The sequence below is a fragment of the Adiantum capillus-veneris genome, chromosome 20, assembly GCF_014529385.1.
Source record: "Adiantum capillus-veneris isolate H3 chromosome 20, ASM1452938v2, whole genome shotgun sequence".
Taxonomy (NCBI): domain Eukaryota; kingdom Viridiplantae; phylum Streptophyta; class Polypodiopsida; order Polypodiales; family Pteridaceae; genus Adiantum; species Adiantum capillus-veneris.
The window spans coordinates 100,022,473-100,049,245 of NC_140950.1; the positions used below are offsets into that span (position 1 = coordinate 100,022,473).

Here is a 26,773-nt window from a genome sequence, read left to right on the forward strand (position 1 = left end):
TAGGGAGCATGATTTGGATGACATGCGATGGGGCTCTTAATCGAACAACCGTCGACATCTCATTAGCTATTTTTTAAAGAGGGAAGAGTTTTTTCTTTTGGGGGTCATTCCAACAAAAGTCAACGGACACCTATGATGCTTTTGTACAATATTTATGCTCCTTCAATAAGGAATGCAACGTCAAAAGAACATTTGATCATATATTAATTTGCAGGCTATCATGAATCATTAAAGGAAATTATGGTTTAGGCTAAGAGACTACAACTGCTTCTTCTTCTTCTTCTTTCGCTCTCTCTCTCTCTCTCTCTCTCTCCTCTCTCTCTCTCTCTCATGATCGTCTGGCTAAGGAGCATGATTTGGCTGACATGCGATGGGGCTCTTAATGGAACAACAATCAAACAATGGTTGACATCTCAATAGCTATTTTTTAAGAGGGAAGAGTTTTTTCTTTTGAGGGTTTGGTGCGGGGGGGGGGGGGGGGGGGGGGGGGGGGGGGGTTGTGTGTGGGGGTTATGGAGAGCAATTCCAACAAAAGTCAGCGTGCATCCATGATGCTTTTGTACCATGTGTACGCTCCTTCGATAGGGAATGCAATGTGCATAGCGAAAGAACATTTTTCTTATAAATGCTAAATGAGATATGTATACATAGTATATACATACCTACATACATGAACATATAGATGTGGACACATGTTTTGTGTATATTTATACAAACATTCAAACATTCCACTATGTAAAGTAGACTATATGTGCAATCTTGACATGTGCTTTTGGATATCTCTTATTGTTGAAAACATGAATTTTACCAATGTGATGTCGTTTCTGTTTCTTCCAAATAACCAATGTTTCCCCTTTCTTGCTCCCTCGACCTCATTCTCTCTTCTTCTCAGGTGTGTGGGGGTGTGCTAATAAGAAGAGAAAAATGGTATAACCTTTTTATCACCCAAGTGTGGTAGATTGGTTATGACATTTTCCTCTTGAATTACAAATCTTGAGTTCAACTCTCCTCGTCGGATAGATCTTTAAGGTCTCTTGGGATAGTTTCCTGCGACGTTAAAATTCTCTTCTTCTTCTTCTTTCAAAGCATAAGATAATCAAAATTCACTATACAAGCAAATGAAACACAATATTAGGCATAATGTGTCACATTTTCTCCTCTTGTGGATAGGCAATAAACTCAGTTACCTTTGTTACAAAGATGGTTCAAGATTCAAGTTCATCCTCGCTAGTGAATAATTGTGAAGGCACAAGATTAGGACCTAATCGATGGAAATATATGGTAAGCCAACTTTTTGGTAATATGCGTTGTTGGCTACTGTTTAGTGAGGGCCCTTTTGCTCTCTAGGCTCACTTTTCCAAGGGGGCATAAACCCCTTCTACATTTGGAATCTTCCTTAAAGTACACAATAGAACGGCATGAGAGGGCAAGTAGAATGCTTATTTACTTGGGCTTCCTTTATAGCAGTAGTGCATAATAGAAAGGCATATCCCTTTTGTATTTTATTCCACTTTCACTAGTGCTCAAATCTCGCTCTCGCTCTCGCTCTCGCTCCACCCACATGCATACACCACACACTCTCTAGGGCTACATTAGTCAAAAAACCAATACAGCTTACAACTGAATAGATCACGTAATTAGGAACCTCAAAAAACTCAGTGCTCTAATCATTAACTGACAAGCTTGCGCCTTTCTGCTCTGCCCTTTACAGAGCTCCCTTTTCATCCTTCTCTTCGCCAACTGCAGAAACGTGACAGAAATCGCCCTTTTCTTCTTTCATGTAAGTGGTTACTCACCTCCTCTTTGCAGCTCCATTTGATCTGCAACCTCAAATCTGAGACGCAGAAGCTTCTATGTCTTGGGTTTTCTTTACTGACAAGGTGGTTTTGCTCAATTTCCATCGGTTGCGGTTACCGTAAGCTGCTTGCTCATCAATTGTGCCTTTTTGGGAGTGGAAGGCAGCTTCACGCCACCTAAGCCGAAAGGCAGGCTTTTCAAAGGGCAGGCAAGTGATTGTCGCAGCTGCTTGTAGTATTAGCCTACTAGAAAGAGGGCACTGTAATCCGGTCAGCGTGCATCAGGATACTCAGGGGATATATGTGAGTGGAGCATCAGCTCTTTTCCCTCTGCAAATCAAGGATTTACAGTGCAGATCTTAGCAAGCTTCAAAATAGTGGCCATGTCGTCGAGGTCCTATACAAATCTTCTGGATTTAACGGGGGATTACAACCCTCCTGTTTTCCCAAGAGCGTCAAAGCGGTTGCCAAGGACAATGACAGTACCGGGCATACTTTCTGAGTATCGTGATGACGAGTATAGCAACAGCGTAGCCTCAGATGCTCCATCTTCTATACTGCAGGATCGCTGCATCATTGTGGCCAATTCTCTACCACTGAATGCCGAGAAGAGGGCTGATGGAAAAACATGGTCTTTCAGCTGGGATCACGACTCACTTCTTTTGCAGCTCAAAGATGGCCTGCCTGATGACATGGAGGTCATTTATATAGGGTTTCTCAAGTGCGACATTGAGCCAGCACAGCAAGATGAGGTCGCAGCACACCTCCTGGAAATGTTCAACTGCATCCCAGCTTTTGTGCCAGAGGATCTTCGAAACCGATTTTATAATGGTTTTTGCAAGCACACATTGTGGCCTCTATTTCATTACATGCTCCCACTCACTCCTGACCATGGTGGCCGCTTTGATCGTGCTCTCTGGCAAGCTTATGTCTCTGTTAACAAGACCTTTGCAGCAAAGGTCATGGAAGTCATAGCCCCAGAGGATGACATTGTGTGGGTCCATGACTATCATTTGATGCTACTTCCCACTCTTCTTCGCAAGAAGTGCAACAAAGTGAAAATGGGTTTTTTTCTTCACAGCCCATTTCCATCATCAGAGATTTACCGCACACTGCCGGTCCGGGATGAGCTTCTTCGCGCTCTGTTAAATGCAGATGTTATAGGATTTCACACATTTGATTATGCTAGGCACTTCCTTTCTTGTTGTAGCAGGATGCTTGGTATTGAGTATGAAGCAAAGAGGGGCTACATAGGTGTAGAATACTATGGGCGCAATGTGACCATCAAGATCATGCCTGTTGGTATTCACATGGGGCAGCTACTAGCTGGCTTGAACCTTCCAGAAACAGAGCACAAGATAGCTGAGCTGAATGAGGAGTTCAAGGGCAAAACAGTTTTACTTGGGCTTGATGATATGGATATTTTTAAGGGTATTGGTCTGAAATTACTTGCATTGGAACAGTTACTAAATGAACATCCTGATAAAAGAGGAAAGTTAGTCATGGTTCAGATTGCTAACCCTGCAAGAGGGAAAGGCAAGGATGTGGCAGAAGTTCAAGCAGAAGTTTACACCACCGTTAAAAGGGTGAATCAGAAGTTTGGATGTGAAGGTTATGAACCAATCATATTACTGGAAAGGCATGTTCCTTTCTATGAGCGCCTTGCATTTTACACTGTTGCTGAATGCTGTGTTGTTACAGCTGTTCGTGATGGAATGAACCTGATACCTTATGAGTACATAGTGAGTAGGCAAGGCTGCGAGAAGCTGGATGCCTGTTTTGCCTCTGCAGAAAACCCTCCAAAGAAGAGTTTGCTAGTGGTATCAGAGTTTATTGGATGCTCCCCATCTCTTAGTGGGGCCATTCGAGTAAACCCTTGGAATGTGGAGGCTGTGGCTGATGCTTTGAATATGGCCATTACAATGCCTGAAGCTGAGAAAATAATGCGCCATGAAAAGCATTTCAAGTATGTAAGCACACATGATGTTGCTTATTGGGCACAAAGTTTTATGGGAGATTTAGAAAGGGCTTGCAAGGATCATCTTAAGCGGCGTTGCTGGGGCATAGGCTTTGGGTTGAATTTTAGGGTAATAGCTCTTGGTCAGAACTTTAGAAAGTTAATACCAGAGCACATTGTGTCTACGTACAAAAGAACCAAGAGCCGTGCCATTTTATTGGACTATGATGGGACAATGATGCCACAAACATCAATCGACAAGACTCCCAGTCCTGAAGTCATCTCTATACTCAACTCCTTGTGTGGCGACCCAAAGAATGTGGTGTTCATTGTAAGTGGACGTGGGCGAAAAGAGCTTTCTGCTTGGTTCTCTTCTTGCATGTCCCTGGGCATTGCTGCTGAGCATGGGTACTTTTCAAGGTGCGCTCATAATATGAAAAAGATCGACATCTGTACACTGCTTTGTGTCATCTAAAAAATTGGTGCTTAAACTTTTTATTTCACTCGAGAAGTCTCAATATTTATAGCACCCACTCCTGCAGATGGAAAACAGAGGATGATTGGGAAACCTGTGTAGCGGCCTCAGAATTTGATTGGAAGCGAGTTGCTGAACCAATAATGATGCTTTATACAGAAAGTACTGATGGTTCATCTATTGAGGCGAAAGAGAGTGCACTCGTGTGGCATCACCAATATGCCGATCCTGATTTTGGCTCTTGGCAAGCAAAAGAGCTTTTGGATCATCTGGAAAGTGTTCTTGGAAATGAACCAGTTGCTGTTACAAGTGGTCAACACATCGTGGAGGTGAAGCCACAGGTAAAAGCTGCAACATTTTTAAACAGCACTGCCTACTTTTGCGTGACTAATTTAAAATGTGATTATGCTTCTTTGTAAACCACCTGGTTGGTAGGTGTGTTTTCTGCATTAGTGGGTTTTTAAAAAAAGAAAGAAAGATACTATTAATGTTTTCTAGAGGTCAAATTTGGCCTATGAAATGAATCAATGCAACTGTAGTGTTCACCTATGTCATCCCAAAAACTCGGAAAAACATAATGACAAAACTATCACTAAAGCTAAGCACGGGAATTGAAAGCGGTAACCGACTGGAATATACAAGAACTGGTAGAGGGTGGTGTAAAGTACTGCAGAGGAGTATGAAACTCTTATGACTAGGGGCTAAGAATGCAAGCTATATATGTTCTTTGTGCAAGCATGATATATATAATCTGGCTAGCTCTGTGGTACCATAGTGAGAGAGAAGGATAGCTTGGGAGGGGTGTAGCAAATGAGGGTCGTAATTAAAAGTGATTGTGCTTGTAATCTTTAAAACAGCTTCCATGCTAGAAAACCAAGTCTTACATCTGCAAAGGATTATTTCTAATGTGTGACATCATCCTAATGAGGATGGATCATTTACAATGTTGACTGCCGGATAACAAGATGTTTGGGTTACAATGGATCAAAGAATACAACGTATTAATAATCGTGATTTTGGATTTGCTTACTAATCTTTCTTGCAGTCTGCTTTACTTTGTAGAACGCATTTTAGTAAATTTTTATTAGCTCCTTGGCTTCATTTTGTAGTAGTGTTTCTAAAACTCCCTGCCCCCCCTTTACCCCTCCTTGTACCTTTGTCCTTTCGCTCAGGCTCCTTCTTGGAGTGGCTTCGTTGTGGCCTTATTGTTTGTACTTGTTGCCCACAAGCCTGCTTGCCTTTCCATGTCAAATGTCACCTTGATTCCTTGAGTTGTATAAGTGCGGCGTGCCCTACTAGATGCACCCCACTTCCCCATGTCGGGCTGATAGTCAGGTTGGGGACCAGCCTTCTGTGTGCCCTAAGGGCCCAATTATTTGTTGGGGTAAAGGCACTACGCCTTTGCCCGGTGCCGGACGTCCGATCGGCCGCCTGCCCACCGTGCGTACTCACCCGTATTCTTTCATATACAAAGAATAAGGAGCCCCTCACTCACACTTCCTGAGGTTGCTCCACCCACACTCGTGCTTCTCCCCTTCCCCGCACACACTGCACCACACCGCGCACGCACGCATTCGCGCACTCACAAGTGGTACCAGAGCTACGGCTTGGCGGTCGGCGGTGCTCCCTCGGTGGGAACGGTGTTCGGGGCTTGGCGTCGTCGGATAAGGAGCGGTTCGGCATAGATCCGGCAAGGATTGACCGCATTGGGAGGAGATTCGGTGCAACCTGGAGCGGATCTCTCTTGAGTGGCATGGAATCTTGAGGAGAGTTAGAGCATGTGCAATGGAAATGGTAATTTTCGTGTTCTGTGTGTGCAGACATGGGGGCCATGAAGTGTGGAAAGGAAAAGGGAGATTTCACCTTAGCAATCTTGGCTTAGGCATTGAAGGTAAAGTTTGAAAAGAAAGTGAAGAGCAAAGTGGAGGAAATAATACAGTCGAGTGTGAGTGAGCAGGTTTTGGGAAAAGCCTTGAGTAAAGCTTTGCAAAGCTTACAATTTGGTGAAAATCAAAGACAAAGCAAAGTCAAACAACTGGCTGAAGTTTGTTGAAGCTCTTGAGGGAGAAATTGTGAATGTTTGTGGAGCACACACACACTCACACAGGTTTTTGATAGTAAGTAGAGAAGTGAAGCCAATTCTTTTTGAAGAAGAGTGTCCAAGGGTGTGTTCACACACTCGGGCAAGAGTGTGAAGAGCCGGTTTGAGAGAGAGAGAGAGAGAGAGAGAGAGAGAGAGAGAGAGAGAGAGAGAGAGAGAGAGAGCGCTCGGCATGCGCACGTGCACACATACACAGGTGGCGTATGCAAACATGGGCGAATAAGTCCAGGCATCACCCGACATCGGCCCAACACTCTTCGAGGACTTCAGCAATCAGCAGCGAGGGAGGGAAGAGAGTCCATCGGCTCTCCTCTGACGCGCGCACGGCTTCAACCTCGGCATTTTTGGCATTCTTCTAGGCTTCGCATTGGCGATTTCTTCTTGGCATTGGCCTCGATCACTGGTAGCTACAGCAACGATGCTTCCATCCGGCGGCTGAAGGGGACATCGAGCGTTTTCTCGGCTTCGACATAGTGAGAGCGAGCGAGAGTGGCCCGTCTCTCCTCCAGCATAGCTTCGCCATCAACTTCCCTCCCACTCTCATTCCAGAGCGGATTTGGCTCCCATGCACATCTTGACCTCGACTTAGCAGGAGACTGACGAGCGAGAGCAGCATTGGCTCTCCTCTAGCCCCATCCGGAGCGGCAAGGCTCCAACGTACTCTCCACGGCATTTCGGCTTCCATGATTCTCCAGTTTTCGGCTTCGACGGAACACACCGATACATACGATTCCGACGGCCTATGCGGGAGCGGGTTTTCCCTCGAGTGCGCTCAACTCTTGGCGGGTGTTTCCGGTCGACGTGTTTACTGATCGATGAGGTAGTGTGTGCCAGTTTCCCCAGCGGTTTTACTCACAGTTTGCGTAGTCCTTGAAGTGCACGTTATGTAGCACATGTAGTGCTCATGTATGAGTGTGCGGGGCAGTTTAGAGCGCAGTTTCTAGCACGGGTTTGTGCAATTTCATGCTATATATGCATTTTGTGGATACCGCTTGAGCTAGGTGTAGCTCGTAGGTATCAAGTTTACAAGTTTGCAGCGTTTTTGGACAGGTACATGTCCATAGAGCCACTCGGTGAGGAGTGAGCCAGTTTGCCAGGCTTTTGGCATTGCATGTAGACCATTTGTGGATCTGTTTACTGAGACACTGAGTGTCTGTCCATGGTTTATGCACATCCGCACTTTGCTCTCTGATGGCTTAGTGGTCGAGGGTGACTCCTACTTTGATAGGTTTTGTCAACTTGGACTCAGTTTGGTGTTCTTTTACCAACCCTCGCAGGAGTGACGATTGCGTATGCTTGTGTGGCTACAGACTTTGCGGTTTCATAGGTATTTTGCAGACTTTTGTAGGCAGTTTCTCTTGTGGGATGCGTTTTGAGCTAGTTTGCTCTCTACTTGCGTATATGGTTATGCGCTTTACGCTCGGTTGAGCAGTTTGTTCCAGATTATATGCTTGCAGTTTGCAGATTGTGGAGTTGTTTTATGTATATGTGAGTATCGGTTTTGATGCGTTTGATCATGTTTTCCATGATTGTGTAGTGGTCGAGTTATCTCCCACTTTGTTGCCAATTTGACATGGTTTATGGTAGAGATTGTACTTGAGGTTTTACTCGGTTTACAGAGAAGACTTTGCTAGATTTCTTCGAAGATTTCTCGCCATAGTTTGGTTTCTTGATATTGACTTATGGTTGCAGACATGTGTGATAGTTTAAAGTCGACAGTGATGACTCATGAGAGACGACGGTCTCATAGTTGCTAATACTTGCGTTGTTGGCATTGTGGTCACAGAGGGCACATTAGGCGCCATTGTTTCAGGCGTATGAGATAGCAGCGGAGATCTATGCATGGTGCACATTAGGTTTTGACACATGCTAGAGCAGTGGCTTCATATGCCAATGACGGTGATGTCACCTTTATCTTTAGCGTTCCTCTTGATTACATGTCTTTGAGTGACACTTCTCCTCGTTGGTTGTTATTTTGCCTTCTTAGTTTTGGCTCATTTTTTACACATTGTGGAGTTGATGGTGGGGTCAAGCAGGTGTTTTGAGGGGATTATATATAAGGGCTAGGGGGTACTCCTCTTGGTAACTCATATCTATGGCCATTGAGGCCAACACTGCCATAGAAACGAAAGCGTGCACTTAAAATACGTTTAAGATTATTCAAGTATATCACGTAGGAATCCACACAAAATAATTTTTATAAAATAACGCTGCGAAAATATAACACTAGGGACCAGAAGATGGGCTTGTGCCCCCCTTGAGGAGACTTTCTATTAATTTTCAACTTAATTCTTACAATCCCATGAATCGGAACAGCTCGCATTGTTTTGTGTGTCCCAGAGACTATTTTGATGCATGAAATGCGTGTAAATCATTAGCTTGATGGCTGAAATTTGATATACATGTAGCCGGAAATGGTTGTTTGTCTCATTTTGGATTCCTCTATGTAGGAGCATTCCCTACTGTTAACTGCTTGCTTATGGGGTGCGGGGGTGCTTGAGTGAGGTTGCCTTTGCTGAAATTTGAGCTGGGAAACTCGTCAAAGCGCTGAAAGTCTGTGGACAGCCGGTATAACTCTTGTCTGAGTGCGGCTATTCCCAAAGGGATGCACACAAGCTTCTATGGGGCCCTTCACCTCCAAGCGCGCTACCTGGTCCTTTGCAAAAACGCTAGGGTTGAATTAGTGCTAGCTGCATTTGATGCAAAATGCTGGCCTGGCTGCTCCCCTTATAGTGGAAATTTGGGCTTAAGAACTTAAGGCTTTGGTAGGGCAAAACCTCTGTCAAAGTTTATAAAATAAATCAATGAAATTGACTTATTAATGAACTTGACTTTGGCTAAGTTTCTGGTTGAAATTGTCGCATATCTGTCCATCCAAGAATCTCATCAACGTGGGGAATGGCTCGTTAGATTTCTCTAACCTAAACCTACATGCACGTCATGCCAGATGTCCACCGTAGTGTAACAACACCTGTCAAAACGCTTGTACAACCAGTTAAGCAAGAGGGTTCCAAAACTGGAAAATCTAATTTAATGGACTCGTCCGGACATGGAGGCCCTGCGAATAGGCTCACAAATTGCCGGTACTAATCCTCCTAGGATTCTAGACACTCCTATCTAGGGATAGGTGCAAAATTGGTTGTGGAAGTCGATGAAGCATGTCCACATGGCACACAAAGCTCTGTGTACGTGACATGATTGCTGCCATGTATTTGTTGGGAGATGTGTCATGTGACACATCCAACCTTGTGTTCGTGGACAAGCTATAGCACAACCAGGGTTCAGTCAGTCAAGTCAGTCTAGAATAGGAAGCGATCTGGCACTTTCGTGAGTCTGTTCGCAGATCGTGCATGTCCAGACACTTAGATTAGATGCATATCCTCTGGTTGCACACAGCATGACCATCAGATTCCAATCAGATCCCATCACTACCATTTTTACAATGCATAGACCTATTTTTCCTATTTTTGACATTTTTCACTTATTTATTAAGTGACTTTTGTTGGAAACTGAGTAGGGCAAACTCCATAAGTTTGCATGAATAGAAACCTAGCGCTAGCACTTTCTGGCAGAAGAGGCAGCAGGAGCATCTTGCTCAACAGGCAACTTCTCAGCAGGACACCCCCAGATGGCCTAGCGTTTTTGCATCCCCAGCAATGACCTAGCGTTTTGCAAGATCAGCCTAGCATTTTGCTTCTGCGTCAGCTTGGCGACCAGACCACAACAGATCAGCCTAGCGTTTTGCATTTCAAGGCCACCAGCAGCAGCAGAGACAGCTTTCAGCCCTAGCTTTTTTGCATCAGCATAGCGTTTTGCAGTTTCACCGCGACGGAACACCAAGAAGCATCAGCGTTTTCAGTTTTCAGCCTTTAGACACAGCAAAACAACCCCCGAACCTCGCAGATCTCACCTTCCCGCAGTAGATCCTCGTCGCACGGTCAGATTCCGCAAGGTTTACAGTTTCAGCCCGGAAAACGCAGATTTCAGCATCTGCGTTTTCAGCGCGTCATCGTCGCTTCGTCGTCATCGACATCGTCACCACATAGAGTCAGAATTCAGTAGATACAAGATTTGCAGATTTCAGCCCTTAACGTTTTCAGATTTCAGCCCGTCTCGTCGTCGTCCTCATCGTTGTCGACATCGTCGGCAAGTCCAAGCATTGTAGAGATTTGTGCAATCATAAGTAGACCGCTCTTGCCATAGAGAGTGGGGGCCTTCGGAGGAGGGTTTTACAACGTCTCTGATGTCGTATTCTCTTCTCTATCTCTCAGTCTCATGCACTTCCATCCACAATGTCCATTCACTTTGTTTGTGTCCATTGTACTCTCTCACTAAAGGAACGGAAGGCTCTCCCTTCCGTAAGTAAAAGGAACCTTGAGCACAGTTCGGAGCACTCATCTTGAGCAAAGTTCAAACATTCACTTCTGTTGCACCTTACATTGGTGTCAGAGCTTTGACAGTGTTTTGTATCACTCAAGGAAAGAATCACAAGAACCACGGAATTTTTTTTTACTTGTTGCGGTCGCACGTAACCCAAGACTTCTTGGGCGTGTCGATTCCTAATCGTGTTTTTGAAGAGTGACAGGAATCCCAAGAAAGAAGGGCTTGTCCAGCCTCCCCTTGTGTCTCTTTTCATTCATTGAGAGGGGACCGTGCACTTAGCGGTTGGCCAATCGACGTGAGGTGGGAAAAAGCAACCTTGGTGTGAGCGCAAGGCCGCCAAGGGGTGCGCCCGCGGAAAAGAGCAGAACTCGAGTGAAGAGAAGATCCTTCTCTAACACAGATTGCAAGCGAAAGAAGAACCTCAAGACCCCCAAGAACCCAAGACCCACAAGAACTCAAGTTCCTCGTGACCTTGGGACCCAAAGATCACAGTGCATGGTCATCACCCGAAGCGGAATGGATACTTCGGGTCATCACCCGAAGCCGACGAATTCACGCCCCTTTCCTCAATTGGGCTGATTTCCAAGACAAGCTTAAGGCGTAGTTTCTGCCACCTCAGTACCTCACACGATTGAAGGACGATTGGCGCGCTCTCAAGCAAAATGGTATGCCAATTATGTCTTTTTCTAATCATGTTTTGTAGCTAGGTACCCAAATACGCAAGACGGATGATGAGCGCAAAGAGGCATTCCTTTATGGATTGGACGAGTATATCAAGTATGATGTCGAGGTGCTCGATCCAATCGATCTCAACAAGGCGGTAGCGATTGCTCTCGCACAAGAGATGAAGCACAACAAGGGAAAGCGTAAGGAAAACAAGACATCCACAAGTACCTCTCAGACTTCTCGGAACCCTCAGAACGGTATGAACGGTAAGAATGGTAAGAACGGTAACTCTTTTAACCAATCTTCCAACAGTCTTTCAGAAAAGAACTCTTTCCAATGAACGTAAGGGTAAAGCTACACACAATTGCTAAACCTAAGCTCACTCCAGATGAAAAGGTAGCACAAGGAATTTTAGGAGGATACATCACGTCGGAAGAGCAAAGCACTTAATCTAAGGAAGGTCGTTGTTTGCATTGTCACATTAAGGGTCACATAAAAAGAACATGTCCTAAGATTGACACTAATGAATCTAAAGAATCCACAAAACCCACTTACTCTGTCAATGCAATCAATGACAACATGAGTGTGTCCCAAGTTTCCCATGACCCTCCCATTGATGAGTCTCTCATTAAATGTTGTGGTCATATGACGGGGCAGCGTTTTGTCATATTGTTTGACCCAGGCAGTATGCATGATGTGATCAGCCCCTCTCTTGTTGAGAGAGCCCGCCTAGAGGTTAGTCAGAAATCTCCTCTTGAGGTCTCTGGCTTCGCTCCCGCTATGGACTCTCTCATCACGAAAGAGTGCCTTGATGTGTTGTTTACAGTTCAATAAGTTGCTTTCTATAGAAATTTTTTTGTCTCTCCTCTCTCAGGATGTGACATGATTTGGGTATTCGATGGTTTCGTGAGCATAACCCTCTCATTGATTGAGCGGAAAATACGTTCACTTGCAATGCCAAAAGTGACTCTCCCATTGGCATTCGTGGAGAGCAAGTTGTTCATTCTCCCTCTCTCATTTCTAATGTGCAGGCGAAGATTGAACGGATTCAGGAGAAGGAGACTCTCTTGGTCTCGTCTTCTCCAAAGCATGATACACAGTATTTGCATGATGATAAGCATGATGATTTGAATGATAATGATGAGCATGATGATTTGAATGCCAATGACAAGCATGATGATTTGCATGATCAAGATGTGATTTCTCACAAGCATGATGATTTGTATGATCAAGACGTGATTATTCACAAGGATGATGGTTTTGTTGATGCTTTTTCTAGCGAAGCTAACCTCGTTGCAGATTCGATCAATCACGAAGAATCGATCTTGACGTTTGAGTCGAGGTCCACATCAACCCCCCAGTCAAATTCAATCAAACACGACGAACAGATCTTGACTCTCGAGCTTAGGTCCAAAGAACCCTTACAGGAAGTATTATGTGTTCGCATGATTAGTCAGCACGCATTGTACGAGTGTTTCATTCGTGATCGTTTCCTGTATTTTAGTCAGCATCTTTATGTGATCCCTTTTCCTAGGCATGCCATATTGTACGTTGAGCACGATTCACTCATGAATGAGCATGGATGTATGCAGATTACTCATGGAAAGATGAAATGTTTGCAGTCACGGAAGTCACATTCCATGTCTCTTTCTTGGCATGACACAGTTTCAGAAAGAGCACAAGAAGGATTGAGCATCAAGCATCGGCATTTCCATTGTGTTTTGCCACAGTTGATTGATTTAGATCAGAAAGTCAAGATTCGATCTCATTGTTTGCATGTGTCTGATGAACAGTTTGACACTCCGTCTATATGTTCATCTACATTGCATGCACAGTCTTTAAAGAAGACTAGTATTTTCTAGTCACTTTACATGGAATGGGTATGTTCATGTTTTTGTGTTGGAAGTGGTTTCATGAATTTTCAGCCTCGGAGATTCTTGAAGAAGGTAGATGCATGACTATCGACGAAGTTGAAGCATCGAAGGAGCCACAGAAGACTGTCGCTTTCGGCGCGGCCCAAAGAAGCAAGCATTGTAGACCTTTATGAAGTTCAAGTATCGCACGACCTACACATCAGAGTGGGCCGGCGAAGAGTCCCTTCCAGGATTCCGGATGCTATTGGCGATCTCCCTCGACGCCATATAGTTCGGTACCAATACCTCACTTTGAAAAGGAGGGGATGTCACTGACACATCCAACCCTATGTGTCCGTGGACAAGCTACAACACAACCAGGGTTCAATTAGTCAAGTAAGTCTATAAATAGGAAGTGATCTGACACTTTTGTGAGTCTGTTCGCAGACTGTGCATGTCCAGACACTTAATTTAGATGCATATCCTTTGGTTGCACACAACATGACCATCAGATTCCAGTCCGATCCCATCTCTAGCATTTTTACAGTGCATAGACCTATTTTCCCTATTTTTGACATTTTTCACTTATTTATTAAGTGACTTTTGTTGGAAACTGAGTAGGGCAAATTCCATAAGTTTTGCATAAATAGAAACCTAGCGCTAGCACTTTCTGGCAGAAGAGGCAGCAGGAGCACCTTGCTCAACAAGCAACTTCTCAGCAGGACACCCCCAGATGGCCTAGCGTTTTTGCATCCCCAGCAATGACCTAGTGTTTTGGACAAGATCAGCCTAGCGTTTTGCTTCTGCATCAGCTTGGCGACCAGACCACAGCAGATCAGCCTAGCGTTTTTCATTGCAAGGCCACCGGCAGTAGCAGAAGACAGTTTTCAGCCCTAGCGTTTTTGCATCAGCATAGCGTTTTGCAGTTTCACTGCGACGGAACACCAAGAAGCATCGTCGTTCTCAGTTTTCAGCCTTTAGACACAGCAAAACAATCCCCGAACGTCGCAGATCTCACCTTCCCGCAGCAGATCCTCGTCGCACGGTCAGATTCTGCAAGGTTTACAGATTCAGCCCGTAAAACGCAATTTCAGCATCTGCGTTTTCAGCGCGTCGTCGTCGCATCGTCGTCACCGACACCGTCACCGACATAGAGTCAGAATTCAGCAGATACAAGATTTGCAGATTTCAGCCCGTAGCGTTTTCAGATTTCAGCCCGTCTCGTCAGTGTCCTCATCATCGTCGACATCGTCGGCAAGTCCAAGCATTGTAGAGATTTGTGCAATCATAAGTAGACCGCTCCTTTTTGGCAGAAGAGGCAGCAGGAGCACCTTGCTCAACAAGCAACTTCTCAGCAGGACACCCCCAGATGGCCTAGCGTTTTTGCATCCCCAGCAATGACCTAGTGTTTTGGACAAGATCAGCCTGGCGTTTTGCTTCTGCATCAGCTTGGTGACCAGACCACAGCAGATCAGCCTAGCGTTTTGCATTGCAAGGCCATCGGCAGTAGCAGAAGACAATTTTCAGCCCTAGCGTTTTTGCATCAGCATAGCGTTTTGCAGTTTCACCGCGACGGAACACCAAGAAGCATCTTCGTTTTCAGTTTTCAGCCTTTAGACACAACAAAACAATCCCCGAACCTCGTAGATCTCACCTTCCCGCAGCAGATCCTCGTCGCACGGTCAGATTCTGCAAGGTTTACAGATTCAGCCCGTAAAACGCAGATTTCAGCATCTGCGTTTTCAGCACGTCGTCGTCGCATCGTCGTCATCGACACCGTCACCGACATAGAGTCAGAATTCAGCAGATACAAGATTTGCAGATTTTCAGCCCGTAGCGTTTTCAGATTTCAGCCCGTCTCGTCAGCGTCCTCATCATCATCGACATCGTCGGCAAGTCCAAGCATTGTAGAGATTTGTGCAATCATAAGTAGACCGCTCTTGCCATAGAGAGTGGGGCCTTCGGAGGAGGGTTTTACGTCTCTGGTGTCGTATTCTCTTCTCTATCTCTCAGTCTCATGCACTTCCATCCACAGTGTCCATTCACTTTGTTTGTGTCCATTGCACTCTCTCACTAAAGGAACGGAAGGCTCTCCCTTCCGTAAGTAAAAGGAACCTTGAGCACAGTTCGGAGCACTCATCATGAGCAAAGTTCAAACATTCACTTCCGTTGCACCTTACAAGATGCCATTAATTGGTGTTAGTCCTAGCAAGAGCCATAGATGGCCCAACACCTCGATCATGCCACGGATGGCGCACTATTGTCTTACAATTTGGGCCGACCTCCCAGACAAGGTCAAGGCTCGCTTTATGCCACCGCAGTACCTTGATTGGCTGAAAGAGGATTGGTGAGGCCTCAAGCAAAATGGAACTCCAGATATGTCTTTTTCTAACTATATATTGCAGATTGGTGTTCAATTGCGTAAGTCGGATGAGGATCGCAAAGAGGCTTTCCTCTGTGGTTTGGGCGAGTACATCAAATATGATGTGCAAGTCTTCGACCCAAAGGACTACAATGACACCGTCAAAATTGAAATTGAAGCACAACAAAGATAAGCGGTGTTAGACTTACACCACTCTAATGCATCACAGGTCTAGGGCATACATGTACGGCTAGTATGTCTCCAGGCTGGCCACCCATAGTCTAGGTTGTACCTTGTCTAGGCGCCCACTTTTGTCCCGACGCCCACATATATTTCCATATTTCATTTTTCTATTGGGTCGTGGGGATTTCTATCAGGCTCCCCTTGGGGCCTGTGCACCTATTTATGGGGCAAGGGGGGGGGGGGGTACCCACTTCCACATCTCTCATCTCACAGAGATCACACATCTGATCATTGTATTGGGTCTTTTGCTCCGTATCTTGCGTTTGTGTCTCCTCTCTCTCTCTCTCTCTCTCTCTCTCTCTCTCTCTCTCACACACACACACACACACACACACACACACACACACACACTTCTGCACACGCGCACTCTCACAAGGTATCGGCAGCTTCAGGCTCTCGATGATCCAAGGGCGCGTCATCGCATCAGGTTCTCCCAAGATCAGCATAACCAACGTTTTCATGCAAAATTTGCTAGCGTTTTGCAAACAACCAGGCGCACGATGAGATCTGTGTTTTTCATCGCAGAGGATCCCCCTCCACCTGCGTTTTTGCAGATCAAGTCAGCGTTTTTGCATCCGGCTGCTAGGGCTTCACTTTTGGGATCATTTTTTGCCGGAAACCTCCTTTGCTCCATCTGCGTTTTTGGGTTTTCATCCCATTTTCGGCGGTTTTATTGGTCACTTTGTGTCGTTGACACCTTCCACAAGTTGCTTGGCACCTAGGGTACCCATCAAGCCTTTGTTTTTTCAGCAAACAGAAGGTTTTTGGTGCCAAAAAGTGCAGCAAAAGTGGGCTGCAAATTGACCTGCATTTTTGCAGTAGGAGGGCAGCGCTCAGCTTCTTGACCCCGGATCTTGCCACCACCTACCCGGCCTTGGCATCCGGTGCCTTGCTGGCGAAGTTCCTCTTCAAATCTACAAATTTCAGCTATTACCCCCTACTGTTTTCTCTGTTTTCAGCCTACGTTGGGTTGCTACATTGATTCCCCACCCTCCCCACACTCTCTGCACCGCTCCGGACCATGCCGGGAGCGTACGAGCACGTTGAAAATCGCTGGACAGCAGCGTTTTCATCACCTCGCAGTTGCGTTTTTGGGTGGAGAGTGTCACAAGACGGGCACCACGTGCCAATAGAAAAGAATAGACTGAACAGACTTTTAGCACTTCAATAACAACTGAACTGAAAGAGAGAGACGACACGCGACACGGAGTGGCGGAATTCCACCCCAGAGAGTATTGGCCCCAAACCTTGGCGCCCCTTTCGGTATTTCTTTATATTGCATCAACACAGTACAAGCCGGTACTCCAGACTGTGCACCTTCTCCAGGAAGCATGCCAGAGAATGAGCCCTAACCTCATATTTAAAGGCCCTAGGCCTCAAAAGCAGTTTACAGTAAAAATCCTTTAAAACTCAAAAGCTTCTGGTCCAAAAAGCAATACCAAAAGCTACCAACGTAATTTACGAAAATCCGTACAGCTTGCCACGTCATCATGCCAGCGCAGTTTTTGGAAAACTGCCACGTCATCAGTTTTGGTGTGTGTCCGGATCTTGCTTTATTTTTAGTCCTTTATGTCACTTGAGGCCCCATCGAGCGGGGTCCCCATAAGTTGGTAGGACTTCTTCTGTTACTTGTTCTTCTTGGGGTTTAGGCCCCTCCGCCACATCTGTAAGTTGGCTCCGTTCTTTAGGCTTTGACACATCAGCAGTTTGTTACATCTCCCCTTCTTGAAATGCAGTAATCGTCCGCGATTACTTCATATCTGCAAAACAACTCAAGTTAGCTCAAAAATTTCCGAGGGTCATTCCGAGGGACAATCAATTTGCTCTTTTTATTAAGGAGTTAGCTTTTCCTTTCTGCTCTTTTGATCAAGGAGTTAGCTTCTCCTTTCGGCTGTTTTGATCAAGGAGTTAGCTTCTCCCTTCGGCCAGATCGGAACTCTGATATTCCGGCGTGTAAAATTAGCCATCACACCCAAACCGTATTGATCTTCCACGGGTGTCTTGATGCACTAAAATTACATACCCAGGAAATCTCATCCAATTAAAAATATTCAGTAATTGGCACATCACAATGCAACACAAATGCTTACATATGCATGTTCTAGACACAACAAACGCCGCCGCTGAGCACTCCCAAGAGACAAACGGTCTGCGGTATGAAGCTACTCAAGGACTACCTTGTCACTCCCCCCGCAAATAACCTAAAAAGGTCCGGGCCATGAGCTCAGAGGACTGTACAACCAAACGCGCCCCAGACCGCAGTCTGCGTCGCTTGGAGGTTCAAGCATACAACCAAACGCTCCCTAGGCATCGGCCTGCGTCGTTCGGAGGTTTTCTAGCATACAACAAAACGCTCCCCAGGCATCGGCCTGCGTTGTTCCGAGGTTTTCAAACATATAATGAAACGCTCCCCGGGCATCGGCCTGCGTCGTTCCGAGGTTCAAACAATACCAAAACAGTATTTCTCACTTCTCCACCCGGGAGTAAAATCACCAATCATTGAAACTAGTATCAAACCAGAGTCAAACAATTCAAATTGGCACCAAAACAGGTTCAAAAATAGATACCATCCATTTCAAATAAATTCCAAACAGGGTCACCAAACAAGATCAAACAGAACTCAAACTTAAAATGCAATCTCGACATCAGTCGAGCTCGAAAAGTCGACTGACTTTCCATCTTGAAGCACCAAAAATTAGGGTTAGGTTCCTTCCATGAGGTCGTAGCCGAGCACAGCATGGTCCATCAGCTCTTGGACAGACAATGTTTCTTTGGCGGCGATGATAGTTCTAAGAGATAGCAATCACACCAAACCTCCAAGGTCATCTGCTCGTGAAGAGACATCTACTGAGAGATGTCGAGAAATTTCAAGTTATAATGTGCTAGGTTTCCGTGGCAAGCATTTCAAGATACCCCACTCTGCCAGATGTTGCACTCCGAAGGAAGATGTCAGAAATCATATAACCTCGGACATTTTTTTTTTCTTGAAAGCTTGCCAAGTACTTGGAGTGTGCGGCTTAGTAGCTATAGACATCAACATCTGCATGGCACTGCTTCTGAGGAAAACAGTGACTTGAAACAAATCTGGATCCTTCTCTTGCAAGTGGTCTTAATTGGCTTATGCCGTGTAAGACATGAGCGGTGAAGACGGGAGCGCGCCTGATGCGCGATGAAGTAAGGGTGGGAGTGGCTAATAAGTCCTTGCTCGAGGACTACTTGAGGACGAAGATACCTCGAATAAAGTTTCTGGTTTGCTTTGTCTGCTCTTTTGTGGGACCGCTATACTTTCAGAAAAGCACACGCCTGATGCTCTGATACCATTGTCACAAGACGGACACACGTGCCACTAGAAAAGAACAGACTGAACAAACTTTTAGCACTTCAATAACAATTGAATTGAAAGAGAGACGACACGCGACACGGAGTGGCGGAATTCCAACCTAGAGAGTATTTGCCCCAAACCTTGGCGCCCCTTTCGGTATTTCTTTATATTGCATCAACACAGTATAAGCCGGTACTCTAGACTTTGCACCTTCTCCAGGAAGCATGCCAGAGAATGAGCCCTAACCTCATATTTAAAGGCCCTAGGCCCCAAAAGTAGTTTACAGTAAAAAGCCTTTAAAACTCAAAAGCCTATGGTCCAAAAAGCAATGCCAAAAGCTACCAACGTAATTTACGGAAATCCGTACAGCTTGCCACGTCATCAGCCAGCGCAAAACGCGGAAATCTGTACAGCTCGCCACGTCATCATGCCAACACAATTTTCAAAAAACTGCCACATCATCAGTTTTGGCGTGTGTCCGGATCTTGCTTTATTTTTTTAATCCTTTATGTCACTTGGGGCCCCATCGAACGGGGTCCCCATAAGTTGATAGGACTTCTTCTGCTACTTGTTCTTCTTAGGGTTTAGGCCCCTCGGCCACATCTGTAAGTTGGCTCCATTCTTTAGGCTTTGACACGTTAGTAGTTTGTTACAGACAGCAGCCACATGGTTTGTGTTTTTCATAGAGGATGAAGTTACCTCCTACTAGGACACCATCCGGTGGTGGTCCGTGCGGTCTCTCAGTGACTGCTGCAGTACACGGTAGCTTTGACATCGGCTTGATCGTACACGGGCGTCATATCATTGGGAGATCCATTCGTTCCGGCCTTTCATCGGCGGTTGCGCACTCCAGAGGGGGTGGTGACTTGTGGTTTGCTATGGACACACCTATGCACTTATCAGAGGAGTTCACACGAGATATGGCCATGCTCATGGCATATGGGATTCTGACGTTCCCAGAGAAGACACCACCCTTTTGAGTGGACAGACACTTACTACTTGACCTCAACACGTTAGATCACTTGCTTACACAGGAGCATCTACATGGACTTAGGGAGAGGATCTTGGATCTCTTCTTGGACAGGTTCATTGCTTGGATCTACAGACTGGAGTGGGACTTCAGTGCTTTGGACTCTCTTGGAGGGTTTACCCGCGAGCTACGGGAGATCAGGCATCATTACGTGACTACATTTGGAGTCACCCGGAGCTTGGCTTGGATGGTAGTGCAGTTGCTCCTCACACTCTTGATCCTTTGGATTTTTACCTTCATAGTTGCTCATACTCATCCTCCGTGATGTGACAGCAGACTCCTCCCCCGACCTGGGCAATAGGCCACTCCCAGCTCATTCATCTTGAGAGCCACACCGACCCAGCCAGGTCTAGTGGCATTGTTGGTGGGATTATGCTTTGGTTTACAATGTAGGACTGGAGGTAGGAGTTACAGACAGGTCGGCGCAGACATCTTGGTCTGGCCACTGATTCCCAGATTTTCCTTAGCGTAGACTTCTCAGTCTGGCTTTCCTTCTTCTACAAGATGATTACAGTGCAGACAACTTGGTCTGACCACACCTCTTCTCAGAGGCCCTTGACAGTGAAGACTGTTGAGTCTGGCTTTCCCCTCATCTTGGATTACCCTACCTACTGACAAGACACCATCCGGTGGTGGTCCGTGCGGTCTCTTGGCGACTGCTGCAGCTTTACGGTAGCTTCCATAGTGCAGACTCCTTAGTCTAACGTTCCTTGATTCGGAGGATGTGTACGACGCAGATTACTACATCTGGCCTTCCTGGAGTTTTACACAACTTAGCCACCTGGCCATACTGGGTTGCAGGTTCATGCATTGACAGGCTTCCGTGCATTCTCATGACAGTTCCTGGGCTTCCCCATTTTCTCCAGACGTTTTGACTACAGACACCACAGATCCTATTGGGCTGGACATTTGCAGGTTTATTGGCACTCCTTTTACGACAAGGAGTTGTTTTCACACTCAGTTCAGGACCTTCACCAGTATCCTCATCTTGTATTGACAGAGTACAGCAGTTTGCTACACTGCTCGTGACGGCACTTTACCATGGAGATTTCTCGGAGGTTGGGACACCCGAGACTGCTGCTACAGTCATGGAGTATTGTCCTTTAGTGGATATCGAAGCAGACATCTTCATCATTTGGCTCACATCTTCGGCGTCATGCAGTTTGTTCAGCATCAAGTGCTGAGAGGGGGTGTTAGACTTACACCACTCTACTGCTTCACAGGCCTAGGGCATACATGTACGGCTAGTATGTCTCCGGGCTGGCCACCCATAGTCTAGGTTGTACCTGGTCTGGCCGCTCGAGTTTGGGAACGGCCACCCACTTTTGTCCGGGCGCCCATATATATTTCTATATATCGTTTTCCTGTTGGGTCGTGGGGATTTTTATCAAGCCTTGCCCTACCTCCCCTTGGGCACCTATTTATGGGGCTAGGGGGGTACCCACTTCCACATCTCTCATCTCACAGAGATCACACATCTGATCATTGTATTGGGTCTTTTGCTCATGGTGGTCATGAGGGGCTGATCGCCCTCTCCTCACCATATCTTGTGTTTGTGTCTACTCTCTCTCTCTCTCTCTCTCTCTCTCTCTCTCTCTCTCTCTCTCTCTCTCTCTGTCTCTCTCTCTCTCTCTCTCACGCTTCCGCACACGCGCACTCCCACAAGCAGAAGGAGAACAAGTCAAGTATCCCTCAGAATTAGCAGAATGGTAAGAACAATGGTAAGAAACACACGCTCACTTTCTCTATTGAAGGTGCCTCTCTTGTGGTTATTCGCTATGAGCACAATACGCCTTCTTTGTTATTAATCTCTCTCTCTCTCTCTCATGTTTTGAAAGGGGATAAAACACGCAGTCCAATAGCATCTCTCAGTACAGAGTCACAGAGTTCAAAAAAGTATCAATCATGGCATGGTAAGGAACCTCTCTCTGTCATTCATTCTCCCAAGCATGAGAAGCATTTTTTGCATGATAGAGATTTAATTGTTTGTAAGATTCATCAAGCTCTCAAGTGACTCCAGTCTGTACCGAGTACACCTTGAAGTGATTGTCAAGCTAGATGGTTGTAGTCTGGTGAGCAATTTGGTGATTTGATTGATTATGTTCCTAGTAAAGCTAACCCAATTGTAGATACAATTAATCGCGCAGGACAAGTCTTGGCTATTGAGTAGAGGTTCACAGTACCCATTTAGAAAGTATCTTTTGTTCGCACGAAAAGTCATTATGCATTTGTCGAGTCTCTCATTCGTGACAGTCTCTTGTATTTTCGTCACCGTCTTTGTGTGTTACCTTCTTATAGGAAAGCCATATTGCACGATCTACATGATTCATTCACGGATGAGTACAAAAGCATGAAGATCACTTTAGAAAAGATAGAAAGTTTGCATTTGTGAGTAGAAAGTTTGCATTTTTGACGAGTTTTAGGCTTAGGATTTATGTGTCGAGATCATAGATGCATCGGTCCAGTGCATTCGTTTAGCCCGCCCTTGATTCACTCTCCCTAGCAAGGTGGTCCATGCTAATCTCTTTATCAAAGCTGGAATCCTCTATACCGCGATCAATTCTCTTTGTGTGGTATTTGCATCGGAAGTCATCTGCATGATGTTAGGAACATCTGTGTGACTTTGGGTCATGGACTAACTTGAGTGAGTTTTGCAGGAACCGATCGAGAGGCCTAGGGTCTAGGAGAAACAGAAGAAATTCCCGACTTAAAGTCCTGTCGAATGGCCTAGAGTCTAGGAGAAATTGAAGAAATTCTCGACTTAAAAGTCTTACCGAGTGGCCTAAAGTAAATAAGTGGTCGGGAATTATTAATCCTAACCCCTACCAACTTATGGAGCCCTGGCTGAGGGGCCTAAAACCTCAAAGTCAAAAGCTTGGACTCTGGAGCTGATTTTCGTAAATCACGCTAACATACCACGTGGCATTGCTGTACAGGTATCCGCGTTTTGCGTTGTTGGCTGATGAAGTGGCACTGTTGTACAGAATCTCCCCTTTTGCGTTGACAGATTTTGACATATTTTAGCGCTATCTTTGGAGAGCAGATGCTTTTGATTTCAAGTGCTTTTGGACTAAAGCTGTTGGGGCTCTGCTTTTGGCACCCCTTGTATTGTTTATAAGTGCCCAGGGCCACTCCTCGAGGGGATCTAGACGTAGAGGGAATGTCATGTGCACATTTAACCCTATGTGCATGTGGACAGGCTAACTCTTATTTCTAAGGTTTAGGACAACCAATGAAGTGTTCTGGCACCCTTGTGAGCCTGCACGCAGGACCTACATGTCTAGGCACTCTGATTGCACATGAGCATAGCCACTGTCTGCTACGTGTAGGCATTAGAGAGTGTTCCCATACAATTGATTGCATTAGTATCCAACCTAGGTATTTATGTACATGTGAAGCCTCTCATAAGTGAGTTTATTAACTTATTAATAAGTGACGTTTTTAGAAATCGTGGAATTTTTATTGGCATTGCCCGACCCAGCTTTAATCCCATACCCTAGGGGTCACTTCTCAAGCATAAGTTAGTACCTTCAATACCAGCACCAACTACCCGTAGTACCTTAGCACCTCTGGCATTTTTGCACCAGATCAGGCCATCAGCACCAGCGTTTTCAGTTTTCAGCCATAACCTCGCCGTACCATCGCAGAACCATCCATCAATACGAGCGTTTTTAAGTTTTTAGCTCAAGAGAGCATATCAACAAGCGTTTTCAGATCAGCTCTCAGGTCAGCCAGCATTTTCAGCTTTCAGCCCTAGCCTCATTGTATAATTGCACTCCCAAACCAGATCAACCCTAGCGTTTTACATTTTCAGCCCTTAGCCTCTCAGATCCATTTATCAATAGCAAGATCCCATCAACATCTCAGTATCTAGGACCATTGTTTCAGCATTTGTGCAATCTAAGGCAAATACCTCTCTAGCGATAGAGAGGGGGGACTCTAGGAGGGGGGTTTGAGACCCATCTAGTGTTAATCTTCTCTTTCTCTCTCTAGCACTCAAAGAATCTTCATTCACAGTATCATTCTCTCTTCTCTCTCTAGTCTTTGCACATCTCTCATGAAGTAAAAGGAACTCTCTCATAAGTACAAGGAACCTTGGGTACGCACTGAGCACTAATCATGAGCGTTCACCATCAATCACTTCCGTTGCACATTACAAGTTAAATATTGAAGAGTCATTGAGGAGGTGCATGATCGCGCTTCATTGTCCTTATTATAGTATCATATTCAAAAAAGTTGATGTATTTTATTTTTGAATCTCAAAAACACGTCTAGTATGCGTATTGTACGCCGTGTATTTACTGTCCCGTCCTGTAACTTGACTGCTACGGCGGTTCATACTGCATGAGAGGGGAACCATTCCATTCCTTTGTCACATATCACCTAGCATGGGATAAAGTCAATAATTTCTCCATGAGATTTTAGGAATACTGACAGTTTGACGGTATTTTGCTGAATGACTTTATGGAAAGATGTATATTAAAATGGGAATTCCTAAAATGAACTTGTTACATGTGCTCTCTCATGTGTATTGTTTGAGTAAATATGAAATAATTACAACATATTATCTGTTTCACCTGACGGGTGACATGAATGTGATAGTAACGAGATTTAGTAGATGTGAAAAGATGATTATCGAGTAAGTTACAATGATGACGATTCTCATCTAAGATCTTGACGGGAATATTGACGTGAATGTTCAATGACTGTTGTCTTTGTGCAAGTGGTAGATGTGTGCAGTCTGGTGCATGGGTACATAGAGTTGGTGTCTACCGAGCCAGTTTTGGTCCTTTGTTTGTTTTGTAGGCATAATCAAGGGTGATTACTCTTCTTTCAAGAGGAGGGTATATCACAAGTGAGGCGACATAGCATGATGCCTAATGGCCACCCAAAGTGTCATTAAAATTTTAAAGAAGCCGAACTTAATGCCTAAAAAGAGGAGGCACGAAAACATGATGCAATGACATGTGGGAGCTCTCCACAAATTGCGCCGCAAATCACAGAGTGATGATGTGGCAGTATGAGTAGAGGGTCCCCAATATCAAACTCCAATTATCCGAGGCCATAAAGGCACATCCCAACACAGGGCTTCATCTCCAGTTCATAACAAATATGCATCAAACAGCAGAAACTCCAAAACGGCTGTCAGAGAGAGGCACTACCAAAGCTTGCATAAAAATCTTCTATGAGCAGGACAAGGCGACGATGACCACCGGAGAGAGAAACCTCTGCTCTTGCATAAAGATAAACAAAACCGAAGGGCGGGTTGATGGTGAGGAGAGTTGCATAACCATCTTCAACATAGCAGGACAACCGAAATTCTTACTGCCACGCTCCAACTTACCAATCCCCACCTGCAACAAACAGGAGAAAAAACGGCACCAAACAGGCAATGAACACACACTCACAACCCCCACCTTACATGCAAACAGGCACACCAAACCCACCCACAAACAAACCAAGCAAAAAGGCAAGCAAACAAAAGAAAAAAGTTGCAGACATGAATAGGCAAGCAGACAGCAATCACAGAGAGAAGAAAGCAAGACCTGTGGTTGAAAATAACAACAAAACAAAGAAGCAAGACCTGTAGTTGAAAACAACGATGAAACAAAGAGCGAAAGACCTCTCTCTCTGTCTTGGGCCCGGGGTTTTGGGGGGGGGGGGGGGGGGGCGGCTACTGAGATCTTGAATTCTGACTTTCTCTTGTATTGCTTGTGTTGAAACAGGGAGTGAGCAAAGGTCTGATTGCTGAAAAGCTACTTACTTCAATGGTTGAGAGAGGCATGCCACCCGATTTTGTACTGTGCATCGGGGATGATAGGTCGGATGAGGATATGTTTGAAAGCATTGCAAATGCCATGGCGGGGCCTGATTTGCCTGCTGCTGACGTTTTTGCTTGTACGGTGGGGCGCAAGCCCAGCAAGGCCAGGTATTATCTGGAAGATACAGGGGATGTGATTCAAATGCTGCAAGGCCTAGCTGAAGCCTCTGAAGCAGCAAAAGAAGCTCGTCGTGCAGCTTCTTAAGCTATTAAAAACAGTATCTATGGTTCCTTGCTTCATGTTCAAGTTTCCCGATCGATGAACGAGCACTGGACTGTGTAGGGGGGTGATACTCTTCTTGGTTGAGAATTTGTTGGAGGCCGGAGATTGTACCAGGAGGGCAAGACATGCTAAGCATTCCAAGGATGGACTATGATGCTGGGCATGGCCAGCTATGTGACATCATTAATCCAAGGGCCACCCCATCAGGTCATGTATTGGGTCATGACAAGAAGTGACCCACAATGCTGCCATACATCCGGTCGGTTTATTGCAGGTTGTTTGATGCCCACTAAGCAACCATGGATTTGTAGTGGTAAGTGTGTGTATAATAATATGCTCACCAGATAGGCATTTATGTGAATCAAGCTTTTTCCCCCGAATGATGTACAGAGTTAGACTAGTTAGTTCACTATTGATTTCATGTTGATAGTATCACTTCATCAAATAAGATAGACTCTCACACTGCTATTGTGTTGAGTCCAAGGACTGAGTTTGTACTGTTCTTATATTTCTTTGGAAGCTTTACTCTTGTTTCTTGTTA

The 26,773-nt window shown here is 45.4% G+C and overlaps 1 protein-coding gene across 1 annotated transcript; it reads left to right on the plus strand.

The window, feature by feature from the left end:
* Positions 1–1,517: 1,517 nt before the first annotated feature.
* On the plus strand, positions 1,518–26,773 carry LOC147432988 (alpha,alpha-trehalose-phosphate synthase [UDP-forming] 5-like). The gene is made up of 4 exons (XM_086492731.1): positions 1,518–1,780; positions 1,921–4,173; positions 4,296–4,569; positions 25,915–26,773. Exons 2-4 carry the CDS (start codon positions 2,180–2,182, stop codon positions 26,212–26,214), a joined length of 2,568 nt encoding a protein of 855 aa, XP_086348857.1. The 5' UTR covers positions 1,518–1,780; positions 1,921–2,179; the 3' UTR covers positions 26,215–26,773.

Excerpts from the sequence above, each read along its gene's own strand:
- LOC147432988 (XM_086492731.1), top strand. The coding sequence starts at position 2,180 with ATGTCGTCGAGGTCCTATACAAATCTTCTGGATTTAACGGGGGATTAC. Across the intron at positions 4,174-4,295 it reads GAGCATGGGTACTTTTCAAG|ATGGAAAACAGAGGATGATT; the intron begins GTGCGCTCATAA and ends CCACTCCTGCAG. Across the intron at positions 4,570-25,914 it reads TCGTGGAGGTGAAGCCACAG|GGAGTGAGCAAAGGTCTGAT; the intron begins GTAAAAGCTGCA and ends GTGTTGAAACAG.